Below are 27,693 nucleotides of genomic sequence, written 5' to 3' on the forward strand. Positions count from 1 at the left end.
TTCCAAAACGACTTTATTTACAAAGCGATTACCAAGCTATCTATCTGTTTTCCTTTTGCTGCAGCAGCAGCCTTACTCAGCCCTCGAATTTCTTAATTACAAACCCGTTTGCTTCTAAATCAACCCCAAACCGTCAGGCAGAGCCCGGAGGGAGGCTGTGCAAGTTTGCACACACCCCCACCTCCTGGATCAAGGGCAACAGCAGAAGCAAGTAACTGTGTATGTGCAAAAAGGTGGATCTGGGGACGAGGATCGCTGAGTTTGTTTACAGAGCAGGGACGCCTCAGCTCGGATGCCAAAGCTACCAAGAGCTGCAAACGCAAACTTAGCAGAAGCACACGTACTCCCGGAGCGTGGAGCAGGCCGGAAAGTGCGGAGTGGATCCCAGAACCGGGGAGTGGAGCCGCCCCGGCCTGTGAGCGCGCTCGGTCCACCTGCAGCCGCTGCCGCTCCCCGCCCCCAACCCCTGTCCTTGAAGAGTGGAGGTGCAGAGCGGGAGATGGGGAGTTAGGGGTGCGTCCACTAGAAGAAAACCCCTCAGTTAGGTTTACATGCTGCCTGTATCAAAAAGCACAAAGGCACGGCTCAGGAAAGCGCGCTCAGAGGACAGGACACGATCGGCCCAAGGGCTTTAAAAATCTAGCTCGGGAAAGCATAGCCATTCTTCTCAGGTTGGGGAGAGTTTGGCACCTAAGAAAACTCTGCTGGGCAGGGAGGCTGAGCGAACCCCTTTTTCCTGTAGAGGGCAGGGCAGATCACTGGGTAAGCCGGGTGAGCGAGCTGGGGGTGGGGAGATCTGGCCAGAAGGAGGCGGGGAGTGCTCCTTGCTCCTCTCCATTAGGTGCTTCCTTGCACAGGGTGGCCGGGAGGATTAGCTCGTTGTCCCGGAGGTGGCAGGCACAACCGCACATTTGGGGGCCAGAAAGACACCACAGTCCGGGGAACTGCTGGGCGGCGCCGAGGCGCGCAGCCGCTGCGCACGTGCAGCGCGGACTCGCGGACGCGGCGGAGGACCCGGTCCAGGGCGCTTGATGTTCCTGAATCCGTATGTTCGTGCTTGCCGCCGGGGAGGCTCTCGCTCCGCCCTTCCTGAGATCCTTATATTAACTGTGGCCAAAGCCCGGAGAAACACAGCTCATTGTTGGCAGCTGCCTGGCGGTCCTGAGGAGCGGCTAGGGCAGCGGAGGGAAAGAAAAGGGAACGGCTCGGAATTTGCTCCAGCGGCTGCTGCAAGACCTCGGCGCCAACCTCGCACCAGCGAGCGCCCCACAGCCCTTCGGCTGCCCCTCTATGTGCTGCTGAGCCGGTCCTGGACCCGACGAGCCCGCCTTCGGTGTTCCGAGCCGAAATCGCAAAGACGGAAGGTGAGCGCGGCGGGCGAAGCTTAGCCAGGGCTGCTGCCAGCCTAGTCCTCCGAGGGCAGGGCTGGCCCCGGGGACGAGCGTGAGGCGGAGCTGGGGAATAACAACAGGATGTGCAACCACAGGGTGAGGAGGGTTGATTGAATGCCTGAAGTTCGCGGCCCGGCTCCGGGGCACTTCCTTTATTAGGCCACTTCAGGGAACCCAGGGGGGTGTGGGCTCCGGTCCCCCCTCCTCTTTCTCCGGATCGCAGGGGAAGGGGCTGGTCGCTCAGCGCCAGGCTGTGCGGATCCGGCAGGCAGCAGGTCCGCCGAGGTAGCGAGCTCGGGTGCACGGGCTGCTGGTGGGTTCTCTCTTGGGGGGTGTAGGGGTCTGCAGCTTGACGTGCGCGCGGGTTCGGGAGGCTACAGAAGTGGGGTGCGCTCTGGTGGGCGACACGTGTGGCGCGGGTTTCAGCGTCTGCTCGTTTCGCTTTCAGGACTGGAAATGGCAGACCATATGATGGCCATGAACCACGGTCGCTTCCCCGACGGCACCAACGGGCTGCACCACCACCCTGCCCACCGCATGGGCATGGGGCAGTTCCCGAGCCCGCATCACCACCAGCAGCAGCAGCCCCAGCACGCCTTCAACGCCCTCATGGGCGAGCACATACACTACGGCGCGGGCAACATGAATGCCACGAGCGGCATCAGGCACGCCATGGGGCCGGGGACTGTGAACGGGGGGCACCCCCCTAGCGCTCTGGCCCCGGCCGCCAGGTTTAACAACTCCCAGTTCATGGGTCCCCCTGTGGCCAGCCAGGGAGGCTCCCTGCCGGCCAGCATGCAGCTGCAGAAGCTCAACAACCAGTATTTCAACCATCACCCCTACCCCCACAACCACTACATGCCGGATTTGCACCCCGCTGCAGGCCACCAGATGAACGGGACAAACCAGCACTTCCGAGATTGCAACCCCAAGCACAGTGGAGGCAGCAGCACCCCTGGCGGCGCGGGTGGCAGCGGCACCCCCGGCGGCTCCGGCGGCACCTCGGGCGGCGCGGGTGGCAGCAGCGCGGGCGGCAGTGGCGGTGGCAGCACCATGCCCGCCTCGGTGGCTCACGTCCCCGCGGCAATGCTGCCGCCCAATGTCATAGACACTGATTTCATCGACGAGGAAGTGCTTATGTCCTTAGTGATAGAGATGGGTTTGGACCGCATCAAGGAGCTGCCAGAACTCTGGCTGGGCCAAAATGAGTTTGATTTTATGACGGACTTCGTGTGCAAACAGCAGCCCAGCAGAGTCAGCTGTTGACTCGGTTAACCTCGCGGCTGAAAGAAATCACCCTCCCTGCCCCCACCCCCAACTTCTTCGGTGTGAATTAAAAAAAATCAAAAACAAACAAAAAAAAAACAAAAAAACAAAAACATTCCCTTAGACGCAGTATCTCACTTTTCAGATCCTGAAAGGTTTGAGAACCTGGAAACAAAGTAAACTATAAACTTGTACAAATTGGTTTAAAAAAAAAAAAGATTGCTGCCACTTTTTCCTGTTCTTGTTTCGTTTTTGTAGACTTGACATCCACCTCCCTTATGTAGTTGAAAGTATCTAGCTAACTTGGTCTTTTTTGTTGTTTGTTTTTACTCCTTGTTTCCTCACTTTCTCCCGTGCTCAACTGTTAGATATTAAGCTTGGCAAACTGCTTAATCTTGTGGATTTTGTAGATGGTTTCAAATGACTGCGCACTGCATTCAGATTTATGAGTGAAAGGAAAAATTGCATTTCTTGGCTGCATGAACTTTGAAGGGCAGATATTACTGCACAAACTGCCGTCTCGCTTCATTTTTTTTTTTAAACTATGCATTCGAGTACAGACTTAAGTTTTCAAATATGCTAAACTGGAAGATTAAAACAGATGTGGGCCAAACCGTTCTGGATCAGGAAAAGTCATACCGTTCACTTTCAAGTTGGCTGTCTCCCCCTCCCCCATATGTACAGACAATAAATAGGGTGTGGAATGTCGTCAGTGGCAAACATTTCACAGATTTTTATTTTGTTTCTGTCTTCAACATTTTTGACACTGTGCTAATAGTTATATTCAGTACATGAAAAGATACTACTGTGTTGAAAGCTTTTTAGGAAATTTTGACAGTATTTTTGTACAAAACATTTTTTTGAAAAAATACTTGTTAATTTATTCTATTTTAATTTGCCAATGTCAATAAAAAGTTAAGAAATAACTTGTTTTCTAAAAGTCAGTCATTTGTGGGTGGGTGTGGGGGGGTGTTTGGGGGGGGGATGTCTGTTCCGTTCTATTTGTTATTAAGAGTAAGCTTTCCAAAGGATAAGTTTCAGGACACTAAAACAGGTCACGGTGAGCTTAAAGGGAGAGCAGGATTTAAGATAAGTGGCGTAATGCTACATGGTTACCTTTGGAGCCTGCCCCTTGCTGTGGTTTAATCAAAGGCTGAGAAGTTGTCAAAGTGTTTTTGTTATTTCTTAGCTGCATCCAATTCCAGTGAATTCCTTGGCCAGGAAGGCTAGCAATATTAAATCTTTCTCACTGGGGGTGGAGGGTGGTGGTGGTGGGGAGTGTGTTTCTGATTCAACTACTTAAAAGGAGGAGATGGACTAGAATATTATACTGAGTGATAGATGGGGTGGCATTAAATATAAATTACCTTTATTTCAAGTGACGAATAATTTTATTTCTGAGCAGAGTTGCTAAGGATAGACACATCTTCCAGCTTAATCTCAAATAGCTTCTGACTGGTTTGCAGTTCTGGGTGGAAGAGGGGGTGGAACCCTACCTTGAGGCTTCCAATAATATTTAAATTTCACTCAGAGGTTGATTCAAAGGTCAAATTACAGCCTTCATAACATGTTCCCACCCAAGCATGCCCTGTTTTCCAGAATTCTGAGCTGCCACTGTCCCATGCATTAGGTGCCAGGGACCTCAGTATAAAATGATTTTAACAACCTGGGTGAGCAGAGGCTTTAAGCAGACCAAAGCCATATTCAGTGGGTGTCAAGGATACCCTTACATAACCAAGCGGAAGAGAAAGATTGTTAAAGTGTCAGATCACCCCAGGTGAGAGAAGAGTTAGATTGTTTCCTGTCCTGTTTTCTGGCTTTTAAGAGCAGCAGATCCTCAGCCAAGAAGAAACAGATTCGGATTGACCCTATGGAGAGAAAGTAAGGAAATGCAGACTGAGAAAGTCTTACATGCAAACCTTGCTTCTAAAGAACGGTCCCTTTTTGTGCTTTGGATCTCACCCTGACGCCTGTGCTTCACAGAACTAGCAGGTAGGTTTGCCCAAGGGCTGCACTGGAATCTGGCACATTGGCTGATTGAGAAGGACTCGAGAGTGGCTCGACTGTTAAGTTCCATTTCCAAGCAGGACAGGTAAAATTAAGATGCATATTGCACCGGGCTTTTTATAACTCCATAATTGACACCCTCCTATTAATAATTGTGCTCTGTGAAATCAAAGCTCCTTCACCCCAATTTTCAAACAATCCCATTTCTCCAACAGTTAAAGCAGAAGTTCTCTTCAGCTACGACATGTCAATATTGCGTCTGCAATCCGGGCAGTAAATCTTTCTAGCTAAGCATTTATTTTTCCACAGTAAGTTTTTCTTTCCCTTTTTTTTTTTTTCTTTTCCTTTCCTTCCCCCTCCCCCAGGCTCAAGTGAAAAGAAAAAAAAGTTTGCATACAGCAAATTTCTGGTTCTTTTTCCCGTGTGTGTGTGTGTGTGTGTGTGTGTGTGTGTGTGTGTGTGTGTGTGTGTTTCATGAAGAAGAGAGCAAAGAATTGTCTGTCATACCACCACGATTCACCATTTATTCTGTCAGTGAATAAGCCACAACACCTGCTCTCTTATTAAATTCCTCCTGCTGCTCCAATGCCGGACACGTATGTAGAGGTGCAGAGCTCAAGGAACTATTATTAGAACTTGGACCCATCCCTGTTAGAACAGAGGACTCAAACAGAGAGCTGGTTAAAAGCACAATTCGTCCTCAGTACAAATACGAGTGCCCCCTCCCCCACCATCTCTATTTCATTAAAACTCTCTTGATCAACAATTGAGCAGATCCTACGTGATATCTGCAGGTCGCTTTAGGCAGAGAAAAATAAGCCCTTGTTTAAACAACCTGATTAATGAAACCTGTACAGTGACCTAGATCACCCGGCTCCTGGCAGACATTTGCAAAAACCTTCTGTGGTCTTGCTTCCTACTAAGTTGCTTAGGGCATATGGGGAAATTTGACCTCTGTACCTTGGCTGTTTGTCAAAAAGTTCTAATGTGGTACAAGAGAGCCTCTGTTCTTTAGGTTTTGCTCACAAGTAAGACACTGCTTGCTTGATTTTTCAAGACGAGATCAGTGGTACGCGCAGCCCCTCTGACACACAACAGGAAAACACGTCTGCACGGGTATAATGTTGTGACTCTGGTGAGTGCTTGATAAAATCCCGGTGGAAGCATCTTTGTGGCTGATAAAGACGTTAGAGCTCTGGATTGGTCTTTGAAGAACAGTTGCCTAATCACCACTGTTTATGGGGTGCTAGGCTAGAGCACTCGTTCCAGGAGGCTGACATCTATTGTGAAGTTTACGGTCTCTGTGACTTTTACTACTGTAAACGCCTGGGATGGCTATAAATTGATGTCAACATTAAAGGCCAGATCCTTTAGAGCAAAATATTAATCCACTAATCTATTATGGGTGGCTGGCTTTCAAATACAAACTTTGCAGCGCTGGTCCATTAGGTGTTTCCGCCCCCTTGTGGAATTTATTCAGAAGGTTAAAGGAAAGCTCCTCTTTTTTTTTTTTTTTTTTTTTGTTTTGTTTTGTTTTTTTTTTTTTGCTGTTGCTGAAGACTTTGCTTGTTTTCCCTTGAGCAAATACCCTATGTTTGTTCAACCGTTTTGTTTTTAATCAACGGGATTGGAGATTAAGCACTCTCTTTAAGAATAAGAGTATCTTGCCTATCAAAGACTCAACCTGTGATTAAAGGTACATAATTTGAGATTGGTTTTTTTCTGTTTGGAAATATACACCGGTTGGGGGATTTTCCTTTTGAAAGATAAGGAACGGAGGTTTGGGCCAATGCTTTAGCACGTCAGACGTGGGGGTAGCAAACACGTGAAACCCCACGACAGGACTGCTGGTTTGTATGTGAGGGTCAAGAAGACTGCACCCAGATGGGATGAGGTTGAAGACATGGTGGGAAATCTTCAGGAATGCAGAATGCAATTACCCATGTTGGAATGTGACCGAGCCACTGGCTCTAATCTGCTGAAAAGGACCACGGGAACTCTAATGAGAATAAATGTTGCTGTCTAATTGAGTCAGGAAAAATTTACTTCAACATAAACCTGGCAGATAACATTGTCTCCAAAAAAATAAATTTAGAACTTGAAGAATGTAGGCTCTAAGCCACTGGCCTCTTTTTTTTTTCTCTGTTATGTTTTGTTTTTGCTAACATAAAGGGACTATTTCCTGTAGCTTCAGAGATGGTATTTACCCGTTCAGTATTATACCACTATCTGCAAAATCTAAGCTCCCAGACAGGCTGAGGCAAACCTTAGCAAGAGAACACCAAACAGCACATCAAAGGCCTTAGCCAGTGAAACCCCATTAGCATGTGCTGTGTTTGTCTCCTCCCCATCCCCCCACAAATAGAAGGAACAATGGCAGTGTCTGAATTTTAATTGCAATGGACTGGCTTAAATTACTTGACCTATTTTTATGCAGCGAGGAGAGAAATGATTCTTTAAAAAGCAAATACAAAACACTGATAGCCACTTATTGGAAAAGGAAATATGAGGGCATTTTCTGTCAATTAGTGAGCGGCTGACAAGTAATGCAGTTTGCTTAACCGTACATGAGACCCACCTCTATTTTTGAGAGAAAAAAAAAAAAATTAAGATACTAGGAAGAAAGAAACATCTCTTCACAGGATGGGGATGCTAAGTATTGCTCTATAGTGAGCTTTAAATAGTTTAGGTGCCATGGGTTTGAATTTATGTTATGTTTAGCTGTCTATAGGCTTGAAATAAGCTAAGAAAACTAGGGGGCTGCAGTATTGAGGAACCGCATAGACCTAGAGAAGGAGATCAGATCAGGTCACCTTCCTCTCATACCTCTATAAATAAACAATGTCTTTTTAGTGCATTGATCCTAATCAGGCCCTCCCCCCCCCCGCCCGCCCGCCCCCCCCGCCCCCCCCGCCCCCCCCGCCCCCCCCCCCGCCCCAAGATAAGCCCAAATGTTAAAAGCAACCGAGAAATGTCAGAAGCCCGGATGATGGTGCTTCCGGAGAATTCTCCTTGACTAGCCCGGGACTAGCCTTGACTAGCCTACGGCAGATCAAGGATTAGTAATGAGTCCTAATACTTTCCTTTGGTACTGCTGGTTTAGGCTGACCAGATCTGAGCGATTAGCAAGGCCGCTGTCCATTATGGGGTTAGGGTTAAATAACAGGCTTCTTGGTATCTTCCCAGGGCACCCCCATTGTGCTCATCGCTAAAGCCTTTTTTTTTTTTTTTTTTTTTTTTTCCCCCCCCCCCCCCCCCCCGGAGCTGGGGACCGAACCCAGGGCCTTGCGCTTCCCAGGCAAGCGCTCTACCACTGAGCTAAATCCCCAGCCCCAAGTCTTTCCCTCTCTTCCTTCTCTTCCTTTCACTGTACAACAATGATTTGGTGACACTGGGGGTTGCAGAACTAAGCTGGGAGGGAGTCTGTGTCTATGGGGCCCGCAGCCAAGTAATGTTAGCTGGTACCACCGCTGGATATATAGACAGATGGGGCTGAAGGAGCCCTCTTGGCCCTGAAAGCGGGGTAGAAAACAAAATGTAGGCTGAGAGGAAACTCAAACTAGTATAAAATAACAATATTAGTACTAAAGAAGCTAACTACAACGAAGGAGAGTGACAGCCGTGTGGGTCACGGCTACTTGAGTCTCCTCTCCTTGTGTCTGCCATGGACTGATGTAGAATTTGGCTTTGTAATTTCCTTAAGTTGTTTGACAGCAAGCCAGGGTGGCGGCGCATGCGCGGCGCATGCCTTTAGTCCCAGAACCTGAGAGGCAGAGGCAGGAAGATCTCTGAATTTGAAGCCAGTTTAGTCTACCCGACTTTCTCAAATTTTTTTTCTCGGCTGATGGGGCATGAATTTTAAGATGGCAAGAAAAAACTCTGTTTCGGTTGCACGGGGCCAAATCCAGCAGGTTCCAGGATAGTCAAGGCTACACAGAGAAACTCGGTCTGGAAAAAAAAAAAAAACATTCAGTTGTCCACAAAGATGGTTGCTATCCGTGTGATGGTGTTGTTAATTCTTGCAACCTGTTGTTTTAGACTTGGTTTTCACCCCCAACTCATAATAATGAGTATTCCCAAGATGTCAAACACACAGAATTAAGTTGTGAAGCCAAATCTTTAGGCTGTCCCTGGCGAGCACCGCCTTGCCGTAGTTGTTTTGCAACACTCTGTGATGAAGGCTGACTAAGATGTCCCTGCCACGGATCTCTCTTCACATGCATGGGTTTGTGACTGCCTTGCCTCTCAGGTTCCTAACATAAAGATCCCGGGGTTCTGAGATCCCTGCCAAACATTGGTTCTTAGAACGAGTCCCACCTAAGTTCGAGCCACCCCTCTAAGAGGTACATCATGAAAGAAAGAAAAAAAAATCCAGTTATCATACAGTTTATGAAAAAGATTTAAATAAATACAATGTTAGTAAAACGAAATAAGGGGAGACTTTTTTTTTTCACGTTTTTATAAGGGGAGGCTTTAAGAGGGCAAGAAACACGCTGTTTAGGCTCCATGGGACCAAATCGGAAAGAACAACCCCAACTGATCTCTTCCTCGACACTGAGTCCCTTGTGGCTGACTTGGTTAAGCACCTACTGCACTACAGAAATTGGAGAAGGCACTTCTCTAATTCAAGGGCCCGGCAACATTGGTATCATTCCAAGGTAAGCTAAGAAAGTTACACTTAGAGAAAAGGTGATTGGCTCGAAGGCATGGGAGGCTGACACGGGACTTGGAGATGGTGCTTACCACAGCACTCCTGAGATAAGCCGAGATGTCTAATCTTAGATGGCACTGACTACAAAATGGTGAACTGAGAGACGGCTCGGGAGGAAAAGCTCTGTATTAGCAGTTCTCAACCTATGAGTCTCAGCCCTTTCATGGGGATCACCTAAGAGCGTCAGAAAACACAGATATTTACACCATGATTCATAATACTAGGAAAATTAAAGTTATAAAGTTATTAAGGTAGGGAATCACTGAAACGTGAAGGACTGTATGAGGGGCTCACATCATTAGATAGGTGTGTCTGCCTGTTCTGTTATACATTTGACCTTTCAGGAATCTCAAGATACGGCTGTACCCATTTCCAGGACCAGTCAAGATATTCTGCTAAAGCAAATGTGATTCTGAAAGGACACACATTGGCTAGTCTAAACCATGTTTCTCAGTTCTGACCTCATTAGAACTCCACGTCAGATCAAAGCAAACCAGTGTTATATGTTGTAATTTTGTTTCTCTTTTTACTGAATTCCATATTGCTGAGTGATGACTTCTTCCCCAGATTAAGCTAATACCTTGGGTCTGCCAATCCTATATAACCCAATGAATAAAAACATCTGTGGTTAAGTTCTCCCAGGTTGAAAAAAAAAAAAAAAAAAAAAAGACCACTTTGTAATTTGCCCCAGTGGCTGATTACAATTATACACGAGTTCTGATTATAAGTTTCAGAATGATATTTGAATGTCAAAATGTGTAAGAAAATGAACCTCTTAAGACACAGGAAATGGCCACACATTTAATATCATCTCTTGGAAGTAGAGGCAGGCAGATCTCTGTGAACTTGAGGCCAGCCTGGTCTACAGAGGTAGGCCCAGGACAGCCAGGGCTACAGAGAGAAGCCTTGTCTCGAGAAAATAAATACAGGAGGTATAACAGTCAGTCTGTGTATACTTAAATGATCTTCCTGGACATATCCAGACTTGTCTGCCCTAAGGGTGAGCCTACCGGCTTTCTTACCGAAATGAACAGTAGACTGGGATTAAAAAACATGGGTCTTACTCTGCAACTAAATAGCCGTGTAATTTAATCACCGCTGCCTCAAGTTTCTCCATCAGCGAAATGAAGATGTTTAATTAATATAACTTGTATTCAAATTCTCATGAAAGAAACATCGGCCCCATCCCTATCGCTTTTCTTTCTGTGGAAAGACGGGCTACGCGAGGAGCTGCGTCAAATCCTATTACGGCATCTCCTTACTTTTCCGTTTCTGAGGTAAGCGGGAGCCTGGCGGTGAGCCACAGACTGGATCCAGCTGGGCGGGCGCTCCGAGAGTTGAAGCCGTCTCTGTAAACATCCCCTACATTGTCGTAATAACATTACGCTGTTGTTGTATGCTGAGATTTACTGGCCTTCAAACAAGTATCCGAACCTTACCAGCCATGAAATATTTCTTGTGCACGACACTTTTAATGCTTCAGGAGACTACAAGACATCCATTGCCGGTACAGTGGTTCCAATTACGTGTGCTAAAATTTCTAACCAACTCTTCATTTCAAGTTCTGCCTCACTCCCTTATATATTAATTTGGTCACTCGGGACTTAGGAGTAGAAAGCATTCAATCGATATTAGGACTCTGATTTCTTCAAACTACTCCTCCTGATGCACGATTTTCATCACCATCACTGTTATTGTTATTTAATCCCTCAGAGAGAGAATCCTATGATTTGATGCTAACTTGGACGAAGCAAAATTGACAACTGTGAGCTTTAAGCAGGAAAGGGCCAACAGTCTGCCTGTTCGTCTAGTTTTCCTTATCTAACTTCCCACCACCATAGGCCTCCATCTATCCTCAGTTACTTGGATAGATGACAGATTGATATGTTAAAACTAGTTGCACAAAAGGAACTGTGGGTAATCGTGCGGGTAACTACCCAGGAAATGACTATTTTGCACACAGAAGTGAGGGTTCTAGTACAAGGACGCATTTCACATACTGGCCACCAGGTGGCGCTAAGGTCCTATCAATTTTATTCGCACTTCCTTCTGAGTGGCTACCAAGACTAGATTGACACTTGCTTCAGCAACTAATCTCCACCGCATTTGCTTTTACTGAACCATAACAGGTTCTGTACGACCTACAGTAAACTTCAAGGCAGGACCAAGTCAAGGATGCCTGCACACACTCTTTCGCTACAGTCCACCAAAATTAGAATTCACAAAAGGTGTCCTTTTCCTAAGGGTCTTTTTCCTTTTTCAAGTCCCCTCCTCCTGTCTTCCTTTCGCTCAAGAGCCAATGGCTCGATTTGATGCCCCGCTAAGAACATTTGTACCTTAAAAGAGAGACTGAAGGAACAGAGGTAGGACTTTGTAAGTATTGGAAGGCTTTTGTGCCTCCCCTTACCTGTTTCTTCTCCCATCCACAAGCCAGCCAGCTCTGAGGTCAGCTTTGCTCCATTGTTCAGTCTTAGATAAGGGTTTTCATTCCTGTTTCACCATCAGCCAATTCTTCTATTACTGGAGGTTCAGGCAGCATCAAGACACTGGGGTTTTTACAGCCCAGATATGCAATGCTGGTCTCCAACCCACCCAAGCATCCTCATCCCAAATCTGCATACCGCTGGCTACACACACACACACACACACACACACACACACACGCACGCACACACACACACACACACACACACACACACCCCGCCACACACACGTTTCTCATATACCTTTAAGCAGAATCTAAGACTGCATTCAAACTCCTCTTCGCCATTAGCAGCCCTCACCATGCTAATTGGCATCTCTGGGAGTTAAATTATCTCCATCTGTTGACTCTCTGTGATTGCTCCTCCCCAAGACTCATACTCAGACTTTGCCTCACCGGTGAATGGATCCTGGATGCTACCTTCTTCCCCCGTGGAACTCTTCAACCTTACTCCTGTTTTCCTCGTGACACTTGTCGTTTTGTTTTTCCGGTGTTGACAAATCATTTGACATTCTTCTCCTCAGATGGTGGCGTGGTACGGCTTCCACAGACCTGGGGTTTCACTCTCTGCGTTTTCTACCACTGACCTTGCGAGGCTCATTCAGAAAAAGACCACACAGTTCCCTCCCACTCCTCTCAGGGCACACCCCTTTGGAGCCCTGAGTCTCACCACCTTGAGGCTGTCACGCTGTGAGTAAGCCAGGTCACATGGAGTTGTTCCTGCCACCCATTCCCACAGAGGTTCCCAGTAGATGACCTGTGTCAACCAACATGGCTGCCGGTGCTTCCCATCTCAGTGACTGAATTACCCTCCAACGCTGAGGTTAGACATTATGGAGCAGAGAGGAGTGTGAGCCTCCCCACTATGACCCACAGATCACAGCGAGCATGGCAAAACCAAAGCTTGTGGAATCAGTTGGTAAATACCAGGAGCAACTTTGCCATTTCTCTTAAAATGGATTTTCTTATCGGAATGGGTTTTTGGTAGCTGGCCTTAATTCAAAATCCAATCTCTCTGTGAACAGGCCTCTTTGGTTTTGTTCATTGCACATCAGCCTGGAAAAATGCTAACACACGGTGGATGCTTAGCCATTATTTATTATTAAATTCACTTATTAGAAGGAGTCAATGATTTTCCCTGTACTGTATTTTAATTCTCTCTGTCTTTAATTCCTGCTGTCTTTGTTCGGAAATTCCTTATTCCTTGCCTGCGTGTGGTCTGACCAGATACCGACCACCTACTCAGAAGGTGAGAATGGAAGAGAAAAATTTGGTTCCGTAGCTCAGACCAATGAAATGGATCTGGTTAGCCATGCTTATACCACGGTGATGAGAGAGAGCGGGCAGGCGACACCAAGGCTCGGTGCCTCTCAGAATGAAAGCTAGTATGTGACAGACCAAGAAAATCGTAGGAAAGAGAACAATCTATAGAAACTACAGTTGAGCTGGGACCACAGATGCTAGCTGAAGAGTAGAGGAGTTAGTTAGCTGACATCAACAGACAGTTGGTATCTAAGGGGTCACACTACTCTAAACCCGGGAGAGAAGGGAGACGGGGAAGACGCATCTGTCTTTCACAATACTCCATCTGTTTCGTCCCCATCAGAACCACAGCTCTTGTGAGGCACCCGTACCACTTTCTTCACTAATATGGGTGACCTTGGAGCCCTGGTCTAGAACTCTGCTTTTATTAGTCACTCTTTCCTCTGCCCAATAGGCATGGCTCATTCTCATCCCTGTAGTTTCGGAACCCTTCAACAAGGGTTTTCTTTGAGAAGGCTCCTCCCAAAATTCCCTCTTTCACAACACTACTTGAATTAAAAATACCGTACAGGTTATGTAGAACTTCTTCGACTTTGTAACCCCACCCCGGTGTTGGAAATTTTTAGCTATAATTTACATTTCTATTCTCTACTCTATTCTACTTATGCCCACTCTATTATCTATTCTTAGTCAATGAGAGGGCAGTCATCATTCGACTAATTCCTAACTTAATGATGTTGTCACGAACGTCCGTGTTTTTAATCAGCTCTCTACCAGGCTCTCCTTAGCATTGACCCCGACCTTCATCTAGTAGCAGGTACAGTTAGCCAAACTTCCATGATCTGTCCCAGAGAAGAGCTTTTACAAACACAACCCTCCCTCTATGTATCAGGTCCTACGCCCATTTCTGGGGCAGGGTTAACATAACGTACCTCTAACAGGGCAGTCAACGGTGGACAACCCCTTCCTGAAAGTTTGGCTTCAAGCATAGCTTTCTCTTTTTAAGAAGCCCGGAACTGAATAAGAGTTATGCTTAAAGTACGTTTTATATTTTCAAAGTGTCTTCACATGAGGGAGATTTATAGCTAACCGAATTATGTTATAAATCACTTAATGTCGGTCTATTTTAAAAAAGTTAAAGTGTCTTTCTATAAAATGACATTCGTAGATATAAATAAATATCCTCTTAAAAAGAAGAATATGGTCATTATGTCTTCATTTTAAACCCTTCAAAAAGTCCCTTGTTAAGATGATTAATAAATAATTTCACTGGACTAAGGAAATCATGTATGCATTGGCAGGCGACTAATCTCAGGGCAACGTGAACAGAATCCAGCATTTATATCTAGTCTTTAGGAGCAAATTGCCAGTGGCTATACGTTCTATTTCCTTGGTAAAACACATTGGTAAATACACCAAAGTAAAAATAGATTATTAAGTCAGTCAGACAATATCGCAATAGGAGAAATAAGAAACACCTAAGACATGGTCACCTTTCTGACTAGACATTGACTGGCCGCTCTGCCATTAAACACTCTTTCTCTACCGTAGTCATGCATCCGTGTGTGAAGATTCTCATAATCATATCTGGGAACCCTCATAAGTGTCCCTGGCCCTTCTTCCTCCCTAGCTGTGGCGATGGGCCCAACTAAGGTGATCAGCATGACTTCTTCTGCTAGCTGTGGTGATTGGTCTGTTGGTAGTACATCATGCTAGAAGCACCTGTCTCTTTACGCATTCAACCTGAGAGCAGATTAGCAATAAACTAATCTGAAACTAAAGATGATGGGAAGACAGAAGAGACACAAACAAACAAACAAAAACAACAACAACAACAAAATCTCTGGATACCTTCTGAATTCTCGAAGTCCAGTTCCAACTTCACCCTCCATGAAGTGGTAATCTGAGACGATACCAGCTCCCGCTTCTGAGCTAATTCAGTGGAGTTTTAAGAGGTGAAACAAAACCATTTGATTCGGTCATTGCTATGCCATTATTTTCTCAAAATTGAAATAGCCCCTCTTTGGAGGGAAAAGGTTCATCAGGACTCAGGAAGGAACCGAGTCTAACCAAGACTTGGGAAGTACCCCAAACTCGAGTGAGAGAAATCTCCTGAAATCGACAATATTGCCGTTTGGACCCTGAGTTGTGTGGGCAGAATCAAGAGCTGGGGAGAAAGGGCTCGGACTATCGGGCAGCTCCTACAGGGAACTCCAGGAAGGCAGCTTGCCAGAGTCGTTCACGCTGGAATGAGCGTTCGGCTGACCCAGCACCCTTTGAGCCGTTTGTGCGCCTGTAAGAGCACTCCATCAACTCATTCCCTCAAAGGTTGGACTCCGCTGGCACTGTTTGACTCATGGCTGGTGCACTATGGGATGAACGGACCTTACAGGCACAAACTGCATCTCGGCTGCGGCTTGTTTGTTCCTAATTTTTCACTAAAATATGTATTTAGAGAACTTCTGTGTTCAACATGTAGTTTAAGTGAGCTACGCCTTATCATTCCAGTAAATTAAATGAACCGCACGATGCCTCAACACTGCAATTCACTTTTCCTTCTGCAGGCAGAAGGGAAGACACCTAATATCAATACCTGGATGGGTAATAGCTTCTGTGAAGGACAGCCGTGGTCTCCCTTCAGGACTGAAGCATTTCCCTCGGATCATTTCGGCAGAAGGACAGACGGCCCTCAAAAGATAGCTTGCTTCATAATTTCCTCATTGTTTTGTGGGGGGTCACACCCTTCCCCCTCCTTCCCCGTGACTGACCGTTGTTTAGTTAAATGCCTAGGTCTCACAAGACTCGGTGGGACACAGACGACTCTTCAAGAGTACCCTGGCTCCAGGGCCTCTTGTGGTGAGGGCTGAGGACTTCTGCGGTTACGTTCAAGTAGTCCACAGACCTTACTCCAAAGCAATGCTACTCCCCTGACAACCCCTAGCACTCTATCCTCCCCGTGATGTCAAGGTTTGCCTCTGAGAAACTTCCAAGACAACACCTATTAAGAATATGCAAGTGCATATTCATTTGCCTTTGAATTCATGAAGTCATTGTTTTTTCATAGCTGAGTAGTACTCCATTGTGTAGATGTACCATAGTTTTTTAATCCATTCCTCAGTTGAAGGGCATCTGGGTTCTTTCCAACTTCTGGCTATTATAAATAAGGCTGCTATGAACATAGTGGAGCATGTGTCTTTGTTATATGTTGGGGCATCTTTTGGGTATATGCCCAGGAGAGGTATAGCTGGGTCTTCAGGTAGTGGAATGTCCAATTTTCTGAGGAACCTCCAGACTGATTTCCAGAGTCGTTGTAACCAGTTTGCAATCCCACCAACAATGGAGGGGTGTTCCTCTTTCTCCACATCATCGCCAGCATCTGCTGTCACCTGAGTTTTTTTTTTTTTTTTTTTTTTTTTTTTTTAATCTTAGCCATTCTGACTGGTGTGATGTGGAATCTCAGGGTTGTTTTGATTTGTATTTCCCTGTTGACTAAGGATGTTGAACATTTCTTTAGGTACTTCTTAGCCATTCGATATTCCTCAGCTGGGAATTCTTTGTTTAACCCTGTACCCCATTTTTAATAGGGTTATTTGGCTCTCTAGAGTCTAACTTCTTGAGTTCTTTGTATATTTTGGATATAAGCCCTCTATCAGATGTAGGATTGGTAAAGATCTTTTCCCAATCTGTTGGTTGCCATTTTGTCCTAATGACAGTGTCCTTTGCCTTACAGAAGCTTTGCAGTTTTATGAGGTCCCATTTGTTGATTCTTGATCTTAAAGCATGAGCCATTGGTGTTTTGTTCCCAATTTTTCCCAATGCCCATGTGTTCAAGACTCTTCTCTACCTTTTCTTCTTTTAGTTTGAGTGTATCTGGTTTGATGTGGAGGTCCTTGATGCACTTGGACTTAAGCTTTGCACAGGATGATAAGATTGGATAGATCTGCATTCTTCTACGTGCTGATCCAGTTGAACCAGCACCATTTGTTGAAAATGTTATCTTTTTCCCACTGGATGGTTTTAGCTCCTTTGTCAAAGATCAAGTGACCATAGGTATGTGGGTTCATTTCTGGGTCTTCAATTCGATTCCCCTGATCTACCTGCCTGTCTCATACCAATACAGTTTTTATCACTATTGCTTTGTAATACTGCTTGAGGTCAGGGATGGTGATTCCCCCAGAAGTTCTTTTATTGTTGAGTATTGTTTTCACTATCCTGGGTTTTTTTGTTGTTCCAAATGAATTTACAAATTGCCCTTTCTAACTCCATGAAGAATTGAGCTGGAATTTTGATGGGGATTGCATTGGGTCTGTGGATTGCTTTTGGCAAAATGGCCATTTTTACTATATTAATCCTGCCAATCCATGAGCATGGGAGGTCTTTCCATCTTCTGAGATCTTCTTTGATTTCTTTCTTCAGAGACTTGAAGTTCTTGTCATACAGATCTTTCACTTGCTTGGTTAGAGTCACATCAAGGTATTTTATCACCCTGAGTGAGGTAATCCAATCACAGAAAAACACACATGGTATGCACTCACTGATAAGTGGGTATTAACCCAAAAGCTTGAATACCCAAGATACAATCCACAGACCACTTGAAGCTCAAGAAGAAGGACAACCAAAGTGTGGATGCTTCACTTCTTCTTAAATGTGGAACAAAAATATTCATAGCAGGGGCTATGGGGGCAAAGTTTGGAGCAGAGACTGAAGGGACGGCCATTCAGAGCCTGTCCCACATGTGGCCCATACATATACAGCCACCAAAACTAGATAAGATTGATGAAGCTAAGGAGTGCATGCTGACAGGAACCGGATATAAACGTCTCCTGAGAGACACAGCCAGAGCATGTCAAATACAGAGGTGAATGCTAGCAGCAAACTATTGAACTGAGAACAGGGTCCCCCCATTGGGGGAGTTAGAGAAAGGATTGAAAGAGCTGAAGGGGCTTGCAACCCCATGAGAACAGCAATGCCAACCAACCAGAGCTCCCAGGGACTAAACCACTACCCAAAGACTATACGTGGACTGACCCATGGCTCCAGCTGCATATGTAGCAGAGGATGGCCTTGTTGGGCACCAATGGAAGGAGAAGACCTTGGTTCTGCCAAGGTTAAACCCCCAGTGTAGGGGAATTTCCGGGGGGGGGGTGCGATGGGGGGTGGTTGGGGAGGGGAAACACCCTTTTAGAAGAAGGGAAGGGGGATAGAATAGGGGCTTATGTCTGGGAAACTGGGAAAGGGAAATTTTTTATTTACATTTGAAATGTAAATAAAAAATATCCAATAAAAGAAAAAAAAAAGAATATGCAAACTGGGACAGTATAATGGAGCCTCACAAGAGAAACCACTAAATACTTAATGACACTTGAAAACTTGCCAGCATTACTCCTTTCCGTCAGGCATTGCGGAGAATTTAGAAGACAAGCTTTGTCCCTGTCCTTAAGCAGCTCTTAGACTCATTGGAGACAAACAGGTTAAACAATGGCTTCATACAGCTCCGTGATACATCAGAAGTCCAGAAGGAAGAGAAATTATCAGGTGCTCAGTGACTCATAAACATTGAATAAATGAATGGACACATTAATTCATTACTAGTAAGGGATACACACACACATATGAATGTGTATATATATACATAGATAGATAGATAGATAGATAGATAGATAGATAGATAGATAGATAGATAGAATACAGAGAGATAGAGATAGTTAGGTTAGCCACTAGAGGCTAAGCCACATTTCTTTTTTTTTTGGTTCTTTTTTTTCGGAGCTGGGGACCGAACCCAGGGCCTTGCGCTTCCTAGGTAAGCGCTCTACCACTGAGCTAAATCCCCAGCCCCTAAGCCACATTTCTTTTGCTCGGTATTTCTCCCAGAAGCCCTGGAGCCAGCCACTTGTCCCACACTATCACAACCAGCTCTGAAGGCTGGCTATAGAGTACACCGGGAATGGGGCATCCTGAAGAAGAGGAAATGGACTGAAAAAGCAACTCCTATTCCCTCCATCTTCTTCCATGTTTTGACTGGCAATTAGCATCCCTGCGGGGGAGGGTAAGAAACCCAGTGTGGCTGCTCTCCAGAATCATCAGGTGTGGCATATGTGTGCATGTGCAGGCAAGTTTTCCTATACCCTGGGTACTTACTTCTGTGCGCCCTGGAAACCTCGTCCAGAGTCCTAGGCTTTTGCCATTCTTTGCTTCCTGTGTCAGCCATGGGCTCGCTTCAGGTGTGTGCATGATCTGCTTCCCCAAGTTCAGCCTCAGAGTGAGAGCGCAGCCCCAAACGCAATGAGCTGAAGCGACCACAGGCAAGCCGTGATCGTGCCTCCCACGCACTTCACCATAGCCTACCCTTCACAACAAAACATGGGGTGGATGCTTAGCACAGACAAACAGAGCTCTGGCTGTTCCAAGGGAACAGCTCTTTCTTCACGCGCTAGCTACAATGTAACCTGTTCCACACCCACAGAGTCGCTGAAGTGGACCTGACAAGCCCCTACCTCACTTGCCAAGAAAGAGGGCTAACCTACAAGCTGCACAGACGATACAACTGACACCTTCCTTCATGAAGTTTAGATTGATAGAGTGTTTCATTGTCTCTCAATTGTACCTTACTTTATCTTCTGGGAGGTAGGGAAAATTAGATATCACTAGATCTTGCATTTCCAGATTGAAAGGCTGATGTTTCGAAGACTTACATGTTAGGAATAAGTAAAACTGAAATCTTACTCCTGTTTGCAGTCCTGTTATTTTTTTACATATATGATTTATGGAAGTCTATTTCATGCTGGCAATTAGGACAAGTCTTTTTCTCATCAGTTTCTACCCCACCCCCTTTATTGGGTCAACAATAAAGGAATACATATTTTTAGATATGGTAGCACATTCATTTTGAATTCAATAATGGTTGGATCAAGCTGAACAAACAGAATGTGTCCTATTGCCTAGATGACTCAAAACCGGCACATTTGGATATAAATCTTGATTCAGGAAGCAGAAATGAATGCAGTTAACTGCACTCCTTTTCTAAAATTCACTTATTCTCTCATGTTTCACACCCTGACTACAGTTTCCCTCCCTCTTCTCCTCCTAGTCTCACCCACTCACGTCCCCTCTCCCCCCACTCTCCTCCCCCTCCCTTAAGAAAAGGGCAGGCCTCCCATGGATATCAATCAAATATGACGTATCAGGCTGTAATAAGGCTAGGCACCTCCCCTCATATTAAGGCTGGAAGAGGCAGGCCAGTAGAAGGAATAGGGTCCTGAAGGCAGGCAAAAGAGTCAGAGGGGTCCCATAAGAAGACCAGGCTATACAACGGTAGCATATGTAACTGCATTCGTTTTTGACTAAATATGTACTGTGTATGCATAATAGCAAATATTTCTATTTCCCTTAGAGGACTGTTCGCAAGCCTACAGTTAGTTCGCTGGATTAAAAACTAGATTCTATTAGGACCCCCTTTCCACCTTCTGCTCCGCTGTTCTACGTGGCAGTCTACTCTTTACTGAGATGCTCTGTTTTGGATGTCTGTATCCTTTGTAGGATGGAGATGGGGGTGGGGGCGGTGGGAATTGATGGGAAAAGGAATTGGACTGTCAGTTCCTGCTAGGTGCCTTCAGCTCAAACCATCCTGCTGTTTCCTCCACACACCTTCTGTCAGCAGATGGCGAACACATCAGTTTGTTTTCCCTCCCTGCCACCAGTGAACGGAGGTCATCCCCGCGCAGTCGTTATTCATGAGGATTGCCCTGTAGGATAATTTGATGTCCTACTGTAGTGCCATATTGGATTTGGGCCTGGCTGCTTTGTAACTGCATGGCCACAGTTAAGAAGTCATGGGATTGTTGGACAGAGGCCTCTCCCATGTATTTACGGCACAGGAAGAAAAGACCAAGTAGTAAACACCCGATATCTCCACTGCATGACCTCTGCTGAGCCCAGCTGATGCATGTGGAACTGACACACCTGGACCACACCTGGGTGGTGGTCAATTTACTTCTGCCTTTTACTTCCTCAGCCTTTATCCTTGAGATTTAGGCTGGTCTTCTGGGATTTCTCCCTAATTAATTCAGGTCTCCTAGTTGGTCTTTTGTTACCGAAGTCAAGAGCCAGGTAGTCACGAGCCAGGGTTTCCCACTGTGCTTCCCAGTTATTTTCTACCTGGAGACTTGGGTATATAAGTGGTGAATAAAGCTACAGGAGACTCTCACTATTCCTCTCACTCTCACTCTTTTTCCTCACTCTCACTCTTCCTTCCGCTCTTCCTCTCTCTCTCTCTCTCTCTCTCTCTCTCTCTCTCTCTCTCTCTCTCTCTCTCTCTCCCTCTCCCTCACTTCCTCTCCTGGCTTGACACGATAACCTGTGTGTGTGTGTATGTGTGTTTCTTTCATCCCGTAGGCTTTCGCCCGATTCTCGGTACCAGGTCGGTGCTGGCGCCGACATCCTACTCTCTTGTCTAGTCCTGTTTCTACCTATTTAGATCTCATCGACTCTCAGGAATAACATCCTACACAGCTCCCTTCCGTCTGTTCAGGAATAAAATGAAGATTCCGTTTCTCCCGTTCAGAATAGAGTCTAGACGCTGCTCAATCCAGCATCCCACTCTCGGCAGCCTCACTTATGGACCGCAGGACCTTGGCCGAGGCAATTATCTGGTCACTGGCTTTATCTTCCTCCTCTGCACAAAGGGCATAATTATAATTAATTGCCCTGCTTCTCGTTGTACTTTGAAAACTCTCCGTGGGTCCTTAGGCTGTATGGATGGTACTTCGTGGGATGTATTTACACATGGTACCTAGAAGACTTGGATTCAGTTAGTAGTTTGTCGTCTTAAATCTGCAGATGTCTGGCAATGGGGCCTGAGATAGTCACGAAGTTGGACCCTCCTCTCTCGTACTGCCCAGTGACTGCATCATGGCCAAGTTTCTTTCCACGAGGACTCATGCTAAGGGACAAGACTGTTGCTGCTTCGCTAGGACCTCTGGAGTGAGCCAGCTGTTCGCAGTGTTGGAAGAGATGAGGATGAAATCGCAAAAGGAGGCGATCGTTACCAGTCAGAAATGTGCAGTGATGAATAGCGACGAGGATGTTGGATTGAGGAGCGTCTAGACTCTATTATGAACGGCTTCTGCCATATTTGCTCACTACGGAAAGGGGAAAAAAAGGCGACAGCAGCAATCATTTCAGCAAGCGCTTTAGCCAACACGAATATGGAAATGTGCAGGGGGGAAACTCTGAACGAAAGCAGTTTTGCAATTTGCGGGGTTCCAGATGGGACCGGATGTTCCTCTCCCGAATGTTAAGCACCTGCTACACAAGGCCGTGTGGAAACGCTGATCGTGCTGTTATTGTCCCATCCGCTGAGGCGGTATTGAGCATGTAAGAGTTAGTTTTAATATTTTTTTTTATTGCTACATAAAGGACTAAGTCCTTTTAACACTCTTTAAGACTTTATAGTTCTTATGGTAAAGCGGCAAACAAATTGGACGACTTCGAAGGATTTAACGTATCTGCTGAGTGGTGGGGTTATGATGGCATGAATGTCTACAACCTTTAATTTTCCCCATCTATGGATGTATTCTAAGAACATAGCCTATCATATAGAAAAATTATTTCTGCACTAGAATATTTAAGTGCAGCCGTTTTTAGGTTTTCAAAAGTCCTGTCTCCTACTTAACAATTTAAGAGTTGTTCCGTAAGCCGTTTTTAAAGGGTAACGGGGAAAATTATATAGTCACTTACAGTGATGTATAAATACATGTTCCTACATGTGCACATGTGTGTGTATGAAGGGCAGAGGTCAACTGGCAGAGGCAGAGTCGCTCAATGAACCTGGGGCTCACAGTGATTGGCTAACCAGGTATATAATGCCATGGCTGTGGTTACGGGAATCTGAAATCCATTCATTACACTTATGGCCAAGATTTTACTACTCAAGCTGTCGGTCTAGCTCCCAAAATCATATTTAAAAAAATAACTTTAATGAAATACTGTAACATTTTTAAAAGGTTCAAGATACACACACACACACACACACACACACACACACACATATATATATATATATACCTCCTAGCAAAAGCTTAAAAATATTCTACAATATTTTGAGCATTGAATTAGTTTTTAAATGGTGGGGTTTGAACACATGCATAAAATGTTATAGTTCATATATGTTCCATTAAAATAATATATAGATTCTATATTTGGAATGACTTATGAAATTCTCAAAGAATAAAAATATTTTTAAAAGAAAAAAATGAAGAAAAGTTGCAATATCCTATTACTTGCAAGACTCTTTCTAACAATTAATCTTTCTGGCAGAAGAATATGTTCCAAATAAAGTAAGGCTGTCTATCGTACCGTGCCCGACAGCCACGTAAACAAGGTCTCTCACTCTTTTGTCTGCTATCTGTGAAATCTGTTTACAACTTTGTTTTTTCCCCATAATTATTCGAACAAAAACTGACATAATAAAAAAGGAAATTTCCAGATGCCGTCTGTTATTATGTAGAGTAGGCATTCATTTTCAAATAAGTATGTCTTTGATTAGATACTGGTTACTTTCTATGTTGGAGACTGGGAATCGAGCTAGACTTACCAGTGCAGTTTATAGTCTAAAAGGGAGAGTTAAACAGGAAGCCAATATTTATTTAACGTGAAACCAGATCAGCATATGTTAGCCGAATAAACTAACAGATACGTCAGGCATAGGGCAATATACGTCGCAGCTCAGGAAACAAGTGTCTAGTACCACCAGTCGCCGTTTCCCCTTGTGTTGCCCGCTTGCAGAATCCTCTAGTCATCAACCTCCTTCCATGTGGGCAGAGACATGTGGTGCTATTTCTGTCCACTAAAAAGCCAGCAAGGCCAGCATGCACACTTCCAATCTGAGAAAGGGCTGCTTTCCCTAATCTCTAACAGGGTTGGGGGTTGGCGTTGAATATTACAGCTAGGTCACTGGGTCACCAGATAGATAGCAGTTGCTCTAGAAAGCTTCCTGGGCCTGCATTGACCCTGAATAAATATTTGCTGTGTTTATCCATAGAAGATTTGGGGCTATTTATTATGTATGATAACGTTAGCCACGTTAGTCATGGCTGCTATCATTGTAGCAAAGTCCCCAGAGAGATGGGTTCCCTAGCACTGTGTGTTGGCTTGCTTCATCTTGTTCCCAAACGGCCACATGACACCCATGGCACTGGATGTGTCTTTCTCAATCTCATCTGTTCAACGTACAGCCGTTCTTCTCAGGATGCTGACATAGGTGCCTTTCACTTCCTATCAGACCACAGCCTGCTTATTTCTACATCTCTGTCTCCTAAGACTCCCCCAGTTTCATGGCCAGCGTGAGGTTTCTTGGCTTTACTTTTTCTGGAACCCTGTCGTCAAATATAGTTTCTAAGCACAAAATAGACAACATCAAAAGAAGCCACCAAAAAGAAACCCCACCCTGTTACAACACAGAGTCAAGCAGATGCAGAACAGCACCAAGGAGGAGATGTGGGCATTCCACACGGACGTGCACAGCTATGTGTGCACAGACCATGGTCTGTTCAGATGTTCCTCACTATCTGTACCCCATAGTCCATCTGTTCACAGGTTAGAGCCGGAGCAGCCACCTTCCAACAGTGCAGCCCCAGGAACCAGCATTATATCCGACCTCAATTAGAATATATCAGATCTACACGTTTTCTACTTCATATGGAACACCCTTGGGACTCCTTAAGAAACTAACCCAAAGGCTTTCCCAACTTCCCAGATCCGGCTAACAAAATGAGACGTCATTTACCTGCACCATTTCCTTTTGTTTCTGTGAGCGTATACTACTGTGAGAGTCCGTTTTTATACTACAACAGGTTTTATTTGTTGCAGAGGGTTTCCACTCTGGAGAACCCATCAACATTCAGCTCTTCCTGTTCTTTCATGGATAGGACCTTTGAGTTAGACAATTTCTGACTACTCCGTTCAAAGCTCTGTTTATCTCTTCTGATCAAGATTCCTGGCCATTGGTGGAAAGTTAACTCACATGCCGTGGTCGAGATGGTTTTTTTTCCTGTCATCACTAAGCATTAAAATAGATATCTTTCTAAGGAAATCATATTTTGTTCATTGCTATCCTAGAATTTCCAATGAGACTTGTGTTACTAAAGTTCTTGGCAATTTTAACTGCATCCTAGAGATTTTTTTTTTCCCCCATAAACATTACTTACAAATAATGGGGCAGAGAGCATTGAAGGATCAGTCAATGGTGTCCCAGTAAGTCTATGCATGAGAAGACCTAAGGACTTCCAACTGTAGCCAAGACAGAGTAAGAGAGATAGTCAAAACCAATGGGTAAAATACATTGAATAATGGATTGCTTGTTGCTAGGTTTCTAACAATAAAGATGGGGGACAATCAAATAAAATGCTATGATTGCCTCAGTTTCCACCCTTGAGACTTTTGAGGCCAAAGCATAAGGAAATTATTGCAAACTCCTTATGCTGGGATACGGAACCAAGAGTTGAATGGAGAGCAGCCGTGGCTAGAACTCATAGGTCAGACTACTGGAGATGGCCGTTTTCAAAAATCTGTCCAAAGGACTGGTGTTAACAATAGCAGGGACTCACATGGGTCCAAGAACAATGCCTATTTCCAGTGACCGAACTGTAAAGTCTCGTAATTCACAAAGCATTTGATAAAGTGTCTTGCTCGAGGGGAGTCATTAACTCTGCCTCACAAGTGCTGGATTCGGCCCCCAAGAATATTTTCAGGACTATTAAAATACTCCATACCAAATTAAAAAAAAACTACAATGATTAGTATCCAAGGTGTGCAGAAAGGTAAAAAAAAACTCTTAATGAAGAAAGAAAGTTAATCAACTGAAAATAGACAAAGGCACTAATTTCCTTTCTATCTGGTCAAAAGTTAAGATGTGAATGTCATCATAGTAAAGACCTCACTCAAACTTCAAGTGATGAAACCTTTAGGGATAAGACAAAAACCACACTGATTGAATTAAGGGGAAATCAGATGTATCACAACAATGTCAGTGTACATTTTTTTACCACAATGCAAAATTAAATAATAAATGAGAAGTTACAGCAAAAAATTATGACACTGTACATGAAGCCATAGCAACAGAAACCATCCAAATTAAAAACAGACAAAGTAGAGAAGATTCTGTCAGCTAGCAGCTTCAAGATGTCTAGTCTGAAAGTGATAAGGAGAGAGGATGACAGAATTTCTGAGGGGAAAATAATACCCAAATGCTTTCCAAATTCAGTGAAGAGTATAAACCCACATATCCAAAATCCAAAAACCCAAGGCAGAAAATATGAGGAAACGATGGCATGTACATCACAATCAGATTTTGATAAGCCAATGACAAAAAGCATATAAACACGGATAAACATCACATTATATAATGGGGTAAAGCTAGTATAGTAGGTTTCTTGTAAGGAAAGAATGCAAGTGAGAAGACAGTAAAGGAATAATGTTTAATATACAGAGAGAAAGGAACTATCAGCCTGGAGTTTTATATCAGAGATGGCTTTCAAGAATTGGGGTGGCATGAAAACTCTTTGACACAATGTGCAGAACAAAAGAAAAATCACTCACAGATTTGCGTTTCAGGAAACTATTCAATCAAGAGCTCAAGAAAAGGTGAGGAGACAATGGGAAAAAGTAGGAGATAAATGACAATTGTATCGGAATATAGGAAGTTCAAAGTTTCATAATACAAATGGAAACTGATAAAACTACTCCAAAAACAGAGATTAAGTAAAAAAATGACAACTCCAGCTATATGCTGTGTGTGGGAAATGTTCTCCTTGTATAAGCCTAATTGTACATACATGTGTATTGATTTACAAATGTATATGCGAAAGGGTAAAGATATGTTATAACAACCCCAATTAAAAGAAAATGTGACTATATTAAAGTCAGATACAGTGGATTTCAAAGCAAAAAGGTATTTTAAGGGAAATTTTCCTAATTTCACAAGACTGATAAGATCTAAGAAAATCAAATATTTACGTCTCTGTTAAGAAAATGAACAAACGATAAGAAATCTAGACAAATCAGATTTTTGGTTAGAGACTTAAATATTCAGTACATCACTAACCAGGTAGATACAGAATCTATGAAGACAAAATTTGTAAAGACAAATTCAAGCACAATATATCCGACTTGAATACACCAAGATTTACACAGTGCTCCCCATTTCAATAGCAGAATGCAGATGCTTTTCAAGCCAACACAGAGCACCTACCAGGCACGGTGGACTGTAAAAATTCATTTACTTTAAAGAATTCAACTCACACAGAAGAGGATATTTAACTTCAAAATTAAAATTTAATGCCCAAAAGATCTCTGCAATGTCTTCATGTATTTGGAAATGAAATAATATTTTTTCTAGGAGAAAACTATGAATCAGCTATGTATAGCAGGGAAAGCCTGCAACCCCAGTGACAAGAGGACTGTGGGCTCAAAGCCATCATAAACTACACAGGTAGACTCTGTCTCAAAAAGGAAGGAACAAATGAACCATCAAAAGAATGAAGAAACAAATAATGAATTAGAAGAGAAACTGAAAGTCA

At 44.4% G+C, this 27,693-nt stretch overlaps 1 protein-coding gene across 1 annotated transcript; it reads left to right on the top strand.

The window, feature by feature from the left end:
• Window positions 1-1,138: 1,138 nt before the first annotated feature.
• Cited2 (Cbp/p300 interacting transactivator with ED-rich tail 2) lies at window positions 1,139-3,583 on the top strand. Its single transcript, NM_053698.3, is given in 2 exon segments — window positions 1,139-1,364; window positions 1,840-3,583. A coding segment is annotated over 1 exon segment (810 nt). The 5' UTR covers window positions 1,139-1,364; window positions 1,840-1,847; the 3' UTR covers window positions 2,658-3,583.
• Window positions 3,584-27,693: the final 24,110 nt, after the last annotated feature.

Source organism: Rattus norvegicus, chromosome 1, assembly GCF_021556685.1.
Source record: "Rattus norvegicus strain SHRSP/BbbUtx chromosome 1, alternate assembly SHRSP_T2T, whole genome shotgun sequence".
NCBI classification, from domain to species: Eukaryota; Metazoa; Chordata; class Mammalia; order Rodentia; family Muridae; genus Rattus; species Rattus norvegicus.